The 17200-nt window shown below is 46.3% G+C and overlaps 1 protein-coding gene across 6 annotated transcripts in view; it reads left to right on the top strand.

Annotated features, from left to right (window-relative positions):
• The window catches only part of TENM4 (teneurin transmembrane protein 4), a 727387-nt gene that overhangs the window by 573940 nt on the left and 136247 nt on the right, over positions 1-17200 (top strand). For all 6 annotated transcript variants that reach the window (XM_046686180.1, XM_046686184.1, XM_046686179.1 and 3 more), the window contains 3 exons: positions 7827-7928; positions 9908-10102; positions 15285-15485. In XM_046686180.1, the coding sequence (XP_046542136.1) occupies positions 7827-7928; positions 9908-10102; positions 15285-15485 (498 nt within the window). The remainder of the gene's footprint in view (positions 1-7826; positions 7929-9907; positions 10103-15284; positions 15486-17200) is intronic.

Below are 17200 nucleotides of genomic sequence, written 5' to 3'. Positions count from 1 at the left end.
CAGCAGAACCAAAGCCAACAGCAGGGACTCTGACATCTGTGAAAGCTGCTGCCAACAGCCCCAGGAAAAGAGGTGGGAGCTCTTAGCCAGAGGCAGCCAGTGAGCTGCCTGCTCTCGAGTCCCGACCCTATACGCTGGGCCCAGTGACTAGCTGGAGGCACCTCTCACTGGATAGAGGATAATGTGATGCTGGTTACCTGAGGACTCAGCGGGGAGGTTTGAAAAGTTGGAGTCTGCCCATAAAGGAGCAAACTTTCTTTCTCTCCCTCAGGCCATTAAACATGATGATTTTCTCAGCTTTTTCATCAGTTTGTATCAGTTTGCACTCAGTGTCCTGAGTACCGACAATCTGGTTTGATTCATTAGATCCTGGGATGTTAGCTCTGAGAGATCATCTATGCCATCTACTTCACTGGAACACCTCCAGAGCCAGAGTGGATGCTCAGTAAATATTTGCTGAATAAATTTAATGCATTTTGTAGATGAAAAGAAAGTCCCTGAGAGAGGAAGGGACATGGCCAAGGTCACCACCTAAAAAGTTGGTGGCAGGAGTAGAACCAGAACCAAAGTTTCTTGATGTGGTTCCGGCATGTTCCCTTACAGCATGACTCATAGAATCAAAAGATGTCAGATCTGAAAGATGCCATTCAGCTGATCTTTACCGCACCCCCCACAATATTCCTGCCAGTCATTAATGTGTCCTCTCCACGGATACGTCCAGTGACTGGAAGTGTATGACCTTATAGATCACCATGTCCATCCATGTAGTCATTTCACTGACATTTAACACCTGCTCTGAGTCAAGGGTGATACTATTTCCTGAAGACTCAGAGATGAATAACACGTTTCCTGCCCTCAAGAAGTTTACAGTATTTGGGCAGATATATACACATCAACAGAATATAACCCAACGTTGTAAGTGGTATTCTGCTCTGACTCTTACAAAATTCTTTCTTCTTTTGAACCAGGTCCATTTCCCAAGGCCCATAGTCCTCACTCATTGGACCTGCGTCACCTGTTAGGGCCACAAAACATAAGTCTAATCCTTATTTCACATAATAGCCCTTAAGATATTTTTATATAGAGGTCATATCCCCCTAATAAGCTAAATTCCCAATTCTTTCAAGAATCCTTTATTTGGAATGTGGCTTCAAGTTCTCTTATCCTTCTGGTTGCTCTTTGATGAACATGTTCCCATTTATCTTAGTCTCTTTTTTTTGTCCTAAAGATTGGCACCTGACCTAACATCTGTTGCCAGTCTTCTTTTTTTTTTTCTTCTTCTTCTTCTCCCCAAAGTGCCCCCAGTACGTAGTTATATATTCTAGTTGTAGGTCCTTCTGGCTCTGCCATGTGGGATGCCGCCTCAGCGTGGCCTGACAAGCGGTGCCACATCCGCACCCAGGATCCGAACCAGCGAAATCCTCGGCCGCTGAAGCAGAACGCACAAACTTAACCACTAGGCCACGGCGCCGGCCCCCTTATCACTCTCTTAAAAGTGGCCCCTAAATGTGAACTACTGAACTCCAAATATGGTCAGAGAGTGCAATGCAAAGTTGAACTTCCCATCATTCCCTTCATTCTAGGCTTTGTACATCTGAAAATAGAGGACAAGGAAACAATAGCTTTGTTGGCCACTGACTGTTCTCTTGAGTCTGACTGTTGGCCATGCTTACTGCCATGACCTCCTTCCTCCATTCCTTCTTGTGTTCCTGCTCAGTTTCTCAATACAACAAATATCACTGAGGACTCGCTTTGTGTGTAGCACTCACCAGACACGTTGGAGAACCAAAAGTCATGCCTATCTTCAGGGGGCTCACAGTTTTATTGGTGAAATTTGGTTTGCTCTCAAAGAAATAGTTAAGCAAGAACCAAGACTAAATATAATCTAGGGAACAATGTCTTTCCTAGACCCCTTCTTAGAGCCACTCTTAATGGTGGTTGGTAGACTTCTGGGTATGATTGAAAACAGACCTCCAAGTTCAAATGCCAGCGCGGAGCTGGCTTCAGGCCCAGGCTGTCAGGGGCTTTGTCAAATTTTTGTCATTGCTTTGACCTAGACTGTGGCAGACTGAAGGCCTTTGAATTCCATCATCTGCAAAGAAAGCTGGGGCACCTACAGGGACTGACACCTCACAGGCCATGGAACAGCTTTCCAGCACCTGGCACCTGCCCACTGCCAATCTAGAGCGCACAGGGAGAAAAGTTCTTTCAGATGTTGGCATGAGTTGGGCTTCTGGGAGACAACAGGTTTAATTTGCTTTGACAGTGCTTTCCCCCTCGAGGAAATTTACCCAAACACCCTGCCTTCTTCACATTCAGCATATTGCTTGTTTGCTTTCTCGTTTTCACCGTGGGGAGTTTCTATGTGTTTTATATGTGTGTGTGTGTGTGTTTACCCCCACCAACCCACCTTGCCTTATTTGGATTCATCAGCTCAAGTCAGGAATGTTGTTTTGGTTCACAAATGGAAAACATATATGACCCTTCCTGAAAACCAAAATACCAACTCTGCTAAGTCCTGGGCAACCCTCTTTACATGCATAGCGTGACACTAGTTGCTCTTCAAGATAACCCTCTGAGGTGGGCATTGTCGTTAACCCCATTTCACAGATGAGGATACTGATGTTTAGAGATGACTTATCCAAAGGGCCCATGGCTAGCAAGGGCAGCCTGGTGCCAGAGCCCATACTTTGGTCCAGGCCATAATCCACAAACTTTGGCTTCAGAGAGAACTTGGTGCACCTACCAGATTTGCCCTTATAGCTGTGTGACCTTGAGAAGGTGACTTCAGCTCTCAGTCTCCATCTGAGACTGTAAAATGGTGGCAAAGGTACCAATTTATCATAATTATTATGAGGAATAAATTAGAATATATGCTAGACCTTTCACAGTTCCATTTGAGGGAATGAGAGGGTCTCCGTTAGATTCTTCTCTCCACCTCAAGTTGCTGTAGAATTAAATCCCAGCTATGCTACTACTTTGTTTCCCTCTTTTCTTTTGGTTGCCGATAATAAACCCCGTCCCCTCTCAGAAACATAGGCAATGTAATAGACGCAACCCAAAGTATAAATTTCACCAGAAGCGGTCAAAGTGATGTATCTAATCATCCAATTGGCTGTCCTGGAGTCCAAGTTCCTTCCTTCTTGCCTGTAGCATTAGCATCCATCTTCCTACAGAGAAGCCAAGAGGAGGCAGCAGAGGATGGATCTCTGTTAGGCAATAGGTGGACCTTGGTTCATCAACCAAGCACTCCCAAAGAGTTCCTGACATCCACTTTTACAACTTAAGGAGAGACGACAGAAGCCAAGGAAGGAGTTGTAGGTTGTACACGCAGATTTCTGTTAGCTGAGACACATCACAAGGGAACAAAACATAGCGGAGGGGCTGGGAGGGAGGGATAAGTGCTGGGTGAGTAGAAAGGAGAGACTGAGGATGGCTGGGGGGCTCCAATCTCACAGCTGGTTCCTGTCTTTGGTGCTGGAATCCAGCATCAGGCTCCTGTGACCACAGAGATCTGCCTGCTCAGACCAGGGCGGGGGGCAGGTGTGCCCATGCCATGGTGAGCTGATGGAGGAGAACAGCCTCTCCTCTTCTAGTGTAGCTGCCCTTGTGAAACATCAGTCCAGTCCAGGCAATTAGGCTGCCCAGCAGTCCTCCTTCAGGCAGGATTTTCCTCTGTGGTCTTTCCTTGTTTCCTACAAAATGAGGCTTTGGGATTTCAAAAAAGAAAAGCAGAAGGTGGCACATGATGGCAGGCTTTTCTGGGCAGCAACCCTAGACTCAGGAGGACATATTTACCAACTGTGATCATCTTTCACATTGACACAGTGCTGCTAATGATTTGTTTGTAGAAAAGCTAGTGAGCAGACAAAATGAAGCACTACGGTGGGCTCCCCAAGGCCACTGTGGTTTCCTGCTTCCCTTGGCTCCTCCAGCAAGGAGCACTGTTGTCTTTTCTTCCTCCTGCTGATGCCTCTTTGTATTTCGAGCAATATTTTGTTCAGCATCCAGAGAACACACCCACTCACCACACATGTCCAGAGAATAAGCTAAGGAAACATTTAAACTCTGCGTTCCAATATTGATGAAAGAAAAAAACAAGTTCCTGAAAATCTAATTTCCTAGCAGGACTCACTGCTGTGATAGAAAAGCAAAGCTAAGGAAAAAGGCCCCCGTTTTCCAACATACCATACACCCAATTATGAAAATCAGTTATTCATAGGAAGCAGAACTTTTCATTCAAATCTGAGCAGATCTAAAGGTACACCTTCTGCTAAATGAAGGCAGCTGGAGTTTGAACGTGAGCAAGGCAGGAAGGAACTGTGGCAGAGCGGGGGTTAGGTGGGAGAAATTCACCAAACACTAATTGGAAACATACAACATATTTTTACAATAAAGTTCACACTTCTCCCAAGCCAGTGAATGTCACTTCTGCACTAGCGTTTAGCACAGAGCTATCTGGTCGATGGAGACTCATTATTTGTGGGATCCCAAGTGGACCCCAAGTAAGTTGAAATCCTTCCAAGTGAAAGAAAAACTATATACATAAACATTTCATCAGAAGGAAATATTCTCCAAATGTCTCCCTTCTACTTCCTTGTTACCATCGTAAAATTTCTCCATGTCTCCTAAAATTTCTACCTTCTCTGACACCAACAGCCTGGGGCGAATTTTGTAGCAACAGCCTTCGATTCTGTCAGATTTAGCAACCAACTGTAAGTCACAAAAAATACATTTTCCTTGCTTTTTCACTATGAAGGCTGCTTGGCAGATGATTAACAGGTTTGTATCTTGCAGACTTCATAAATCAAAGTCTACAAAGTGTGTAACAGTTCTCTGCAATTGATCCCGTTAGAAATGCAACTAGAAATTATAGCAGTTTTATTAGGAGACATAATTTTATACCGTTGGTTTTGAGAAGGACTGAGCCGTAGAATTTTAGATCTAGGAGGGATCTCTGAGATCATCTAGTTGAATTTTTTCAGTGATAGCAACAAACGTTTATTGAGACCCTTCCATGGTCTGAGTACCAGGGCAAATGCATAAATGAACAAACTCAGTTTCTGCCCCCGAGGAATTCACAGTCAACAATGGAGACTGTATAGTGCTTTAATATGGGTGTGGGAAACAGAGTCCTGGGAGTAACTTAGCCTTTTAAGAAATTAGAAGGGCTTGTCAGAGGAGGTGACTTTTGAGCTGAATTTGAAAGAAGGAATAGTAGTTGCCAAGCAGGAAAGTATGGGAAGAGCAAGTGCAAGGATGAGGAAACGGGTACAGAAAGATCAAGTGACTTGGCCAAGATCCTGCAACCATTCAATAGCAGAACAGGACCTGGAAGCCAGCCGTCTGCCTCTCTGTCCTGTACTCCCTCTGCAACACTGCAGGTGGAACCCACCCTCCAATTGTACCATTAGCTGATAACGTGAAGTGAAAATAATCTTGCCTTAAACTTAAAATTCTTATTTTTTAAAAGAGTATTCAAAACGAAACTTCCTAAGTCATTCTTTATAAAAACAGCGTTTAGGAAGTCACTTGTGACATAAAAGCATTAGGAACATGGGTTCTTCCAGGCAAAGCCAGTGGAGAGCAGAGATGCTCGGGGCCATGGCTCATGAGCCTCACTCTGCAGGACCCAGAGCACATGGCCCTGAAATGAAGCCACCTGTTGGATTAAACCCTCTTGTTCTTAACTCCGTGTTAGTGTAAAATTGTGCTCGTGTTAGCAGAGGGACGACATTGTGTGAGTGGAATTTCCCGCACATTTGAACCCTTTCTCCCAACTTTTTGTTCCTTCACCTTTTTCCGCATCTATCCATCCTCAAGCCATTCTTCAAGCTCACCTCCTCTGAGAAGCCTTCCCTCTGCAGGTTTTGCCCCATCCCAGCCTCCATTGCATTGGCCTAAAGTGCTTGCTGCATTTAAGGCTTGATGCCCTTGTCTGGATTCCTATTCTGCATGGTTGCTCTCTTAATTAATTATAGACTCATGGAAGTTTAGGACAGGAAGTAGTCCTGGGGTCACCTCTATGATCACCTTCATCTCACATATGAGGAAGGTGAGGCCCAGAGAGGGAAGGAAGGTGATGTAGGTCACCAGAGTGGTGCAAATAATCGACCCCAGAACCAGGTCTCTTCACCTCCAGACAGAGCTTCCTCCGTGGCCTGTGCTGCTGCCCGGGTGACAGCTGTTATCTCGTTCTCCAGTTAGGCTGCACGTTTCTTACAGATAAGGCTCATGTCTTGTGTGGTAACAGCTCATGTAACAGAGGCCTTAGTCTTGGCTTCGTGACTAAGAGTTGTGAGCTAAGACAACAGGTTGAATCCTTAACTCTGCCGCACCTTACTAACCTTTTCTTCTGCTTTCACCTCTGACTCTGCTGACTCACTCTGAGACCTTGAGGAAGTCCTCTGGGTCTCAGTTGCCTTCTCTATGAAATGAGAGCATTGGGCTAGATGATCTCTTGGATCCCTTCAAGCTCTGAAAGTTGTAGAATTCTCTACCTTCCAACTGGGTCCCTTGCTGTCTTCAGGACTGGCCTCTATGTCCCACAGATCTGCCTCATTCATTCATTCTGGCTTCTGCTAGGGAGTATGTTCCTTCAAGGCCCAGATAGCGTAGTACCATTGAAGAAGACCAGGCTTAGAGTCCAAAGGCCTGGGTTCAGATCCTGCCTCTATGACTTAGTATTTGTGTGGCCTTTAGCAAGTCACTTCACCTCTCTTTCAGCCTCCTTTTTTTTTTTTCTCTTTTTGTAAAATGGGAATAACAATACATGCTTGCAAATCTGGTGACAGTGAAATGAGATAAGCTTTGTGGACATACATGGCACAAAGAAGGCATTCTGTATGTAGTGGCTTCTTTCCTTTATCCACATCCAGCATTATCCAGAAATAGGCTGTTCCAAAGAAACAGATTTTCTAGATAATGGGTTTACTACCTGGAGCTACAAAACATTGACTAATTTTTTACTAAATCTTTCTGAAATGAATTGTATATTTCCTTGACATGTTACACAGACAATACCAAAGGTATTAGAAAGAGTTAGAGAAAGTAACATCCCTGCAGAAGGCGGGCATGATAGCAGATGCTGGGGATGTGGGTAGGACAAAGGGAATATGAAAGAAAACTCCTATGCCCTTTGAAAGAGTGTGGATTTTTTCATCTCGGCAAATGGGAAGCCAGTAAAGGGTTTTAAGTTGGAGAATAACGGGATCAAACTTGTTTCAGAGAGATCACTCAGGCTGTTGGGGAGTGATTGAATCAGGGTGGGGAGCAAGAGAGGAAGCTGAGAGACCAGCCATGAATCTGTTGTGTTAGCCCTGGTGAGAGATGGTGGGGACCTGGACTGATGGATAAAAACTCAGAGGTGGGGCTAGACACATGTACAAATGCCCACTAGTTTTATGAGAAAGCCAATTAATGGAGTATCAGCCCATTATGAGAAAAACGTAAAACAGAGAAAAGTGTAAAGAAGACTACAGAATCACTCAATAACCCAGCATCCAAAGGTAACCACTGTTAACAGGTTAAATTGTATTTTCCCAATGTCTTTAGCGAACAATTTCTGATGAGTTTGTAGGCACAAATTTCATTTATAAAAAATTGGTTCAGGCAGACATTTTCCAGAACATGTCTCTTAATGTCAGTTGAGATGTACCTCAGTAAGGATAAAAATAACATATAATTTTCAACTCTATTGGTTCTTTTCAGTGACTGGGCCAGCAGAGCTCAAACGTGTGGGTCCTGGTTAATCTGAGGCTTGTCTCTGGAGCCCTCTGTTTGGGTAAAGAAATTTCTGTTGTCAACTCTCCTCTCTTCTCCCCCAGAATCCGTGGATAACTGCCCCAGCAACTGTTATGGCAACGGCGACTGCATCTCTGGGACCTGCCACTGCTTCCTGGGCTTCCTGGGCCCCGACTGTGGCAGAGGTGAGAACTTGCCATCTCCATCCCCAGGCCCCTCAGCAGCTCAGGTTCCATTTCTCAGAGCAAGTGCAGAGCTCCAGGCCACCTCCTGACTCCCGTGAGAAGGGCTCCCAGGGGCCATTCTTCAGAAGCCCTGAGAGGGAGGTCTGCAGGCAGAGCCAAGGCCTCCTCAGCCACGGTTACGCACGTGTGCCTGACTGGGGTGTCAGGAAGGTTGGGCCTTTTCAGGGGCAGCGACAGTGAACTGCATGTCCGTTGTCGGGGCAGGGGGCCCTTTTAAAAAGTTAATTTCCCCTTAGAGGGGGTGATCAGCCTTTGCCAAGCTACTTTGAAGTTCATCTTCAGCCAGTGTGGCTTCTCTCTGGCCTTGTGGAGGGCCCTGAGTTGCTGCTCTGTCACTGCCATCTAACAGCCCAGGCACAGGAAGAATCTTGGCTAAGGCCACCACAGGGAGGGACTTGGGACGCAAGCCTGCTCGTCTCCACACAGGACCCTAATGTTGCCTGATATTTGGGCACGTCCAGTGCTGATGCTAACCACTATTGAGATAGTTTAAAAGGCTGCTCATGATCTACCCTGGGCATTTGGCTTTCATGTCTGTCCTGGAAGAATTAACAAGGAAAGCGCCAAAGGAGATCTGTAGTCCTGAGAATTTGGCGCTCCCCTTGGGGAACTAAAATGGCCCCTTCCTTTGGTTTTCCCACCTCTCCACTCATTCAGCAGGTGTTTGCTTCATGCCCTCTAGTGTTTGTTCTTGTGCTGGGCGCTGGAGTTACAACACTGAGCAAGACCCGCTCCCAGGAGCTCTCAGTCTGGTCTGGAAGACAGACAAGCAAACAGATGATTACAAAGCAGGACAACAATAAGTGAAACACACTGTATAGCAAGGGTAAATGCAGGGAGTGCCTGTCAGAGTAAAGGGAGCGGCTGTCTTAGCTTGGACGGGATGAGGACCAGGAAAGGCTCCCCAGATGAGGTGACACGGGAACCAAGACCTGCTGCTTGAGTCGTCATTCACCGGTGAAAGGCCGAGATGGTTTCCCAGGCTGAGGAGACAGCGCCCTGCAAATACTGCTGTGACGCTGCTGTGGGGCTCTGCTCCTCCCTCCAAATGTGAAATAGGCTCAATTTGAGGTAGCAGAGCTGGCAGCCGGCAGCCCCGAGGAAGCACAGCAATTACCTGCTGAGTGCTTTCAAAAGGAAAGAAGCCAGTGGGGGTCAGGGGAGGGCGGTGCAGAGAGAAGAGCTGAGTCATTCCTTCCAACGAGAATTACTGTCTCATCCTATATGCACTTAAAATTAAGAGTCATATATAAAATAGCCTTCATGTATCTTGGTAAGGCTGGTAGGTACTTACAGCACAATGCAATATAATTTATTTTTATATAGTGTCCTTCATACAGATGATCACAAAACCCTTTTTGCTAAGAGGCAGAATGGAAAAATAATACTAAAGAGCCAAGTTGGGCTCAGCTATTCTCTTATGGGGGCAGTGGTGTATGGGGCTGGAGCGGAGGCCTGAAAGGCTGGGAAAGCTGGGATTCGCTGGGATAAAGGCAGTAAGTGATGCTGCAGATGAGGTGTGGGGAAGCAAAATGGATGCTGTCAGAAGGCGAGCGCTGGAGGAGGGCTTTAGGGAGGGAGGAGGCCCAGTGAGCCCGAGGAACAGGTTGAAGCTTCCTGTGTAAGGGCCCCAGCAACCACCGTGCTGCCCCAGTAATCGGAGGGGGGCAAGGGAAAGCACTGTTCACTGGGCACCAATTCTTCCAGGCCCTGCACTGCACACCTTCACCTACAATTGCAGATATGTTTAAACTGGAATGAAATAAAGCAAGAGAAGCAGGCAGATGGACACAGGTGGGAACTGTGGCAAAGCCCTTGAGGCTCTTGGTTGAGCTGGCAGGCTGAGGGGAGAAGGGGACAAAGGCAGGAAGGGTATGCTGGGGTTGACTCATGCCAGGCTTCCCGTGCTGTCTCCCCAGCCTCCTGCCCTGTCCTCTGTAGTGGGAACGGCCAGTACATGAAGGGCAGGTGCCTGTGCCACAGCGGCTGGAAGGGCGCCGAGTGCGACGTGCCCACCAGCCAGTGCATCGATGTGGCCTGCAGCAACCATGGCACCTGCATCATGGGCACCTGCATCTGCAACCCCGGCTACAAGGGCGAGAACTGCGAAGAAGGTAAAGCTTGTGTGCAGGCGGCCCAACACCTTGCTTTGAACTAGAGGCCAGCACACAGGGCCGAGAGGGCTTCCAGGGAGCAGAGGAAGCTTCCTGAGCCATCAGCCCTGTGACCCCCACCCCAGGCACCATCAGCAACAGTAATTAACCTAAAGGAAGAGGACAGACAAATCAGGGGCCTGGTCAGTAAAGGGAAGAGAAGTGTCATGCATTGAGCACTTACTGTATACAAGGCTCTGTGCTGGAAGCCTTGTAACATTTAACTTCAAACCCAGTAGGGTGGGGTAATCATCTCCATTTTAGAGTTGACGAAACTGAGATTCGGAGAGTCAAATGACTTGCCCAAGGTCACTCTGCTAGTAGATGGCAGAGCTGGGTTTGAGCCCAGGGTTTCTGGCTCTGTAGCCCAAATTCTTTCTCTCCCTTTTAAGCTAGTCTGCTCTCCAAGTATGAGTCTATTATCGACCTACAGACTCTGCCTTCTGTAATCACAGTTGCGAGTGTGTGTGTGTGTGTGTGTGTCTGTCTCTTAGGTGCTCATAAGAGTGTCTCTCTCCTTCAAAAAGTAAATATATGCCTGTGGAGATGGAGGCTAGAAAGTGAACTGCCATTTAACAGTGTTGTCAGTTCTTTCCCAGAAAATCTAACCAGGTGCGAGAAGTAAATATTTCTATTTCACAAACCAAGAAACTGAGGCCCAGGGAGGGGCAGTTGACATGCCCGTGGTCATAGAGCTACCTGATGGCAGGGTTGGATTCAACCCAGGTCTTCCCACTTCAGATCCGGAACTCTTTCTTCCTTGGTGCATGCGATTTCCATATGAGAGGAGGAGTCTTAAATCCACCAGCAATATGGAGTCACTTTGAAGAGTGCGCCCTCTGGAATCAGATGAAGGTTTGAGTCCAGGCTCTACCACCAACTCACCTCAGTTCCCTCATCTGTGAAATGGGAATTCTCTCCTCTGAGCCCTGAATTAAATGGCCTGTGTAAAGCACTTAGCTCAGAGTCTGACGCATAGTAAACGCTCCATAAATGTGAGCTCTTATGTTATTAGTATTGTTCTGGGGACATGTGAAGCACTTGTCCTGTTTCACCCACTCACTCTGTCCAAGGTCTTTTAAAATGGATGGGCTTTGCCAGTTGAAACTGTGAAGAATGCTAATAGTCGTTATCGCCCACTGTCCACCGTCTCGGGCCCTGGCACCTTCTCCTGTGGGTGGAAGAGGCTCCAAGGAGAGCTAGTCTTCTAAACCCATTTGGGATTTAACAGAGAGCCCCCTTCAAGGCTTTGTTTTCTCTAAAAAAGAGAGAATATAACCAGCCGTTTTAAAAGAGCAGGGACAGGAAGGCATTAGTGTCTGAAAGCAGCCGTCGCATCTCTGAGACGGGCTGTCTGTAAACCCCAAGTGTGGCTGGAGGTCCTGCTTCAGACCTGTCAGCGTCGATGGGGATTACTTCGGGCTGTCTGAGAGCAGAGGACGACAGCGCCTCGAACAAAGGAACCTGGCTTTCTTATCCCGACAGTGGTGACCTTCCTCTCTTTTCCCTTTTCATTTTAGTCGCTTGAGGCAAAGACCTTGAGAAGAAAAGAAAAACAAAGAGGCGATCCCTCTTGAAACTGTGGGGCCGTCCCACCCCCAGCCCCACGGTGTTGTGTGTGTTCCGGGGCCAGGCGGTTGTGCATCTCCACATCAGCCAGGCCTGGACCGGCCCCAGCGGAGTGCAGGCTTAGTCACAAAGAGAGAAAAAAGTTGTTTAGCTCTTTGATTTACGTTATCATTTTAAAAGAAATGTTTTCGCTCCTGCTTTCTTTTCTGAGGAGGGCCATCTGGTACTGATTCCTTTTATTATTTCTGTTTCTCTGACGAAGCGTCATCGCCTGGTCCTCGTGTTTATAGCGGGGCTTTCTCAGAGCCCTTTGTCCTCCCCCCTCCCCCCTCCTACCTCAGCTGTGTTCTAACTGGTTTCACTGTGTTTATAAAACATCAGCTAACAAGCTGACTTTTTTTCTCTCTCTCCCTCTTCCTTCTTCTGAAGTTTATTGCCCCATATTTTTTAGAGCCGCGCCAACAGGACGGTTTGGAGGGAGTTGGGGGAGGGGCAGCAGAGAACAGCTTAGGCCTTTTGCAGTGAAAAGTGAGACCCCCTGTTTGGGGTCCTGAAGAGTGTCTAATAGCTTGTCTGGTCACTGAAGCGGAGAACATTTTAGGGAAAAGGTGGTGTTTGCAGCCTGGCCATGCAGGCCTCATCATTTCATTAATGGGCTTCTGCCAGAAATTTTGGCTTGAATGGCAAGCTCTGCAGAGGGAAAAATGGAACTGTTTGGCACCTCTTCTAAGAAGAAACTAAGTTGTCTTCTAAACCAAGTTCAGGCCGCTTCCCTGCCAACTTCTCCCCTACTCCTTCGGCGTGGGGCTCAGGTCTCCAGAGCTGCCTTCCTTCGAGTCCTCTTTAAGACTTCCCTCGTGCTCCACATTCACGTTGCCAAGTTGACCTTCAGAAGCGGTGATGAATTGGTGATTGATTGGCTGGAGGTAGCCTCTCATCGGTTCTTTCTTATCTTTGTTCCCTGGCTGGACCATCTTCTGAGAGCCTGGGATTCACTTTGCTGGTCCCCAGGTCCCTATCGGACTTACTGTGTCTGAGGAAGAACAGGACCATGACACCAAGGGCCCCTTGCTAAACTCGGCACCCCCTCGATTTGCTCACTAACAGTACAGATTTATGGAGTCAACCTCGAGGGCGCCTCAGAGACAGCTGCAGCCCAAAGCTGGTGTCCAGGCACTCATGGAACGGGAAATACCTTTATAGGCCTCCGGGTAGGAATTGCTGAGTTGTTTCCTGTCAAATTGGAAAGCTCTCTGGACCTAGGGAATTATCATCGTAGCCTAATGGGCCGGAATAATCCGTCTGAGGTTCTGAGATCTGAAGCAAGTCATGAAAATTTATCACTATTATTATTTTTATTATTTTTAATTACCAGGAACTCTGACAGGGCATGCGTTCACCCTCATTAAATGGTGTCCAGAGACTGCAAGAGAAGAGCTGCTCTGCCTGCATTTTGCTTTAGTAATTCTCCACTTTCCCCTATTTCTTTCTTTGTTTTGATTTCTGTTTTTTAACCACTTTATGTGCTTATGTCTGTATATGGTGTGTATGTATTTTTGAACCATTAAGAGACTGTAGAGGAACTAGCAAGAGATCTGTACCCGGAAAGAGTGATTCAAATTTAAATTCCTCCACCTACCACTGTGTGATCTTTGGCCAGTTGCTTAACCTCTCTGGACTTCAGTTTCTTCATCTGTAAAATGAAGATAATAATGGTAACTACCTCAAAGGATTGTTAGAGTTAAATGAGATAATGTATATAAAAGTATTAATAGCAAAATATGGCACAGAAGAGGAACTAAATTAAACTAATTGTTGTTATCACTGCTGTTGTTATCATTATTATGTTTTTAGCAAATGGTTACTCCTGCCTGCTGATCTTATTTGTCTGTTCCCAGAATGTTGCCATTTGCAAAGTCTCTGCCCATTTGTCCCTGTAACTAATAGACACGGGTCGGGTTTCCCAGTCTTTTGTGCAAAAGTCAAATATACTGGGTTATAAAATTTAATTGATAAATAAAGTAAAAGCACATCTGAATTATAAATGAGCTCTGACCACAGTTTGCCCAAGTCACACTACTGAGTGTCCTGATAGGATGGAAAAATAACTTCGTTGTGACAGTTTACAACTCATACGGGCCTTTCAAATCCTCAGTGTGGTTTGGTCACTGAACCTAGCAGAGTTCAAATGCTGAGTTGTTTCCTCATGAGCTCCTGTAAGGAGGACCTGGCTCACTCAACTACAGCTCCATCAACACTCTTTTTCCAACAGCTCCATGTTGGGACCCCTGCCAGGACACCGCTCTCCCCTTAAAGTCACAGAATGAAAAGAATCCACTCCCTCCCTAAAATGCAAGGCTCATCTAGCAGTTTTTGGCTGAGTAGAGAACACGGACTAACATCCTTGGCCGGTTTTCTCTTCTTTCCACTGCCTTTTGCACTTTGCATGTGTACTGGAGTCACATCATAAGTTAGGCCTCAGTACTCTTCTTCTGCATTTTCTGTGCAGTGCTTTATGGAATATTCGAGGTCTCTGTTAATTTTGTGTAGCCCCATAACTAAAGCTTTGGTTTAGGAAAATCAGCCCCAGTAACAGAAATATCGTTGGCTTCAGAGTCAGACAGACTTGCCATCAGATTCCTCTCCAGCCGAGTTAAGCTGTATGATCAGGCATAAATTATTTACCTCTCTGAGCCTCGGTTTCCTCATCTGTGCCTCACTGGGTTACTGAGAAAATGGAATCGGATGACGTAGTAAAGCTCTTCATGTGGTGCAGGCACAGAGCAGGTGACCCACTGTTATCCTCCTGTCCCTCTTTCTGGGTTGGTCTCTGAGACACTTTGACCTTGGGCCCTAGGACCCCTGAAGAAGTCGCTTGGTATGATTATAGCTGTATATAGTTCACCCAGCACGTGAGGAGAAGCTGTGCAAAGCCACCACATATAATTTTGAATCGTCAATGAAATATTTGCCCTCTGGAAAGTGAAGTTTGAAAGTTTCTGTCAATCACAAGAATTTTGGGAAAATGATAAAATCTCATGGAATTTAAGTGCAGAATAAATTCTCATTTAAATTAAGGAATCTCGTTGTTTTAGTCCCACATTAACATAAATGAAGCTGCATTATGAAGCAGTAAACAATAATAGTTCTACACAGATTTATGGAGTACCTCCTCTGTGCTGGGCACTGTTTTAGGAGGCAGAGATACAGAAGTGAACAGAACAAAGTCTTGTCCCCTGGTATTGCAATTATTACAGAGTAGGCACTGGGTGCTGTGTTAACACTGGATGTGTATTTCTTACTATGTCTACCCCACCAACCAAGAGGTAGGAATTGGTGTCCACATTTTACAGGCAAGGGAGCAGAGACTCAGAGAGGTGCGTCGGGAACCCAGGTCTGCCACTGGCTAGAGTTATGGCTCTTTACCACACCAAGTGGCCTCTCCACAGGAAGTCTCTGTCCCTCCTCCAGCGTGTGTGAAGTCCCTCCACTACAAAGTGTCACCATTTCCTTAAAGAAGCCTCACCTTTGCCGGTCAGATGCTTACCTGTGTTCTGTTTTCTCCTTGTCACAGTGGACTGCATGGACCCCACGTGTTCTGGCCGAGGCGTCTGCGTGAGAGGCGAGTGCCACTGCTCTGTGGGATGGGGAGGCACCAACTGTGAGACACCCAGGGCCACATGCTTGGACCAGTGTTCGGGCCATGGAACCTTCCTCCCAGACACAGGGCTTTGCAGCTGTGACCCAAGCTGGACTGGACACGACTGTTCTATCGGTAAATACAGGGAGAAGAGGGAAACTGTGAATGGAGGGAGGAGGTTTCTATTGGAACATGTTCACCCTTCAGTCCTGATCGGTGCCCTGACCCTGTCCTCAGTCTTGTAGCAGTGGGTTACCCATGTCCCTGAATGCTTTTCTTCTTTCCCTGAATTCTAGCCTTCAACACCTCTACTCTCAGATGGGCAGAAGATTCAAAATCATACCCTCACATCATTCCTTCCGTAGTGGTGGCCTTGAGATTCAAAACATTGCCCGTTAACCATGTGAGTTAAATTACAGATGTGTTTCACTGAAATCTCGTCTCTCACGTTAGATGCGAAGCAAGGCCATAGGGGACAGTGTGCCCTGGTGAGATCTGCAGGCATGGAGCTTTCAAAGACTCGTGTCCCAGCTGTCAAACACTTTGGTTTCATCCATTCCTCAGAAGGAGATCCAAACTCAGTATAGCATTTGGGGTTCTCTGTCATCTGGCCCCATCTGCCTTCCTGGCCAGATCCTCTACTAGACTATAAGTTCCACAAGGATAGCAAACATGTCTTTAGTCACCTCTACATTCCCAGGACTCAGCATAGGCCTGGCCCACAGCAGCTGCTCAGTCAATATAGATGAATGAATGCATGCATGCATGAGTGAACACGGGATTGAACGTATTCTTGATGGTGGTATTTATTTTACCACATGGTTTATACATATAAAGTTCAAAGGATAATTCTGTTGGCCCCCTTCTGTTTATAAGCACTTTATGATGTGTAGACCCTCTCAGGGTGAAGAATAAATGAGAACACGTGTGCGTCACCCAGCACAGTATTGGTATAGAGTAGATAGGTTCACTTCTAATGTCTCATTTAAACAGTGTCCTCTGTTTAAATCCACACAAAAACCCTGTAAGAAAGGCATCGTAATCCCTGTTTTACCAATTAACATAATACTTTACTCACTGAGTACTTATTAGACACCCACTGTGTACTCGGCACTCTTCTTATCAGAGAGTGAAGTCCCTACCTTTGTGATCTTGCGTTCTGGGAGGGGGCCAGGGAGCCAGCAAACAGACCAATAAAGAGAAATCAGCTGGTAAAGCAGCTCAGGCCCAGAGAATTTTTATGGAAACCCTGCCCAAGGACACACAGCTAAAACGTGATAGCACCTCCAACTGCCTTATTTTACCCTAAATCACTTTCCCCACCACACCACGCTGTTTAAACAAAGTGAAGCTCCAGTGAACTCATCATGTTGCGTATTAGCAGTTCTGGCAGTGATCTGGAAAGATGGTGGAGACCTTTGTCAAAAATGAAATCCATGCAACATTTGCACCTTTGGAATACTTTGGATTACCTTTCCCCATTGAGTGGAGAACTGATGTTCAACACACAGTCTAAATTAGACTTTTATCCTTGTTTGCAAAGCCCGTGTGAAGACATGATTGCAAACACAGATGCACAGGGTCTTAGGAATAATCCTCTTTATATAGATCTGTTTATGGCAATATAATAAATGGTCCTCTTAAAGCTACGCTGGGTTCTATTGCTCATTATGTGGCTACAAAGCTAATTTATGACAGGTATATAACTGTCCGTGCGTTGCTAATCCCCGATGAAACTCCACAGCCTCTGGCAGAGGCAGGTGTAACTTTGGTGAGATCACTAAGTACTTTAGTTGGCCCTGTAAAGCAAGACAACAGAACCAGTGGGAGGGCCATTGACTAGAATTATA

Source organism: Equus quagga, chromosome 14 (assembly GCF_021613505.1).
Source record: "Equus quagga isolate Etosha38 chromosome 14, UCLA_HA_Equagga_1.0, whole genome shotgun sequence".
Classification (NCBI taxonomy): Eukaryota; Metazoa; Chordata; class Mammalia; order Perissodactyla; family Equidae; genus Equus; species Equus quagga.
The sequence above is the reverse complement of the archived record's forward strand: the minus strand, read 5'-3'. Positions and strand labels throughout refer to the sequence as shown.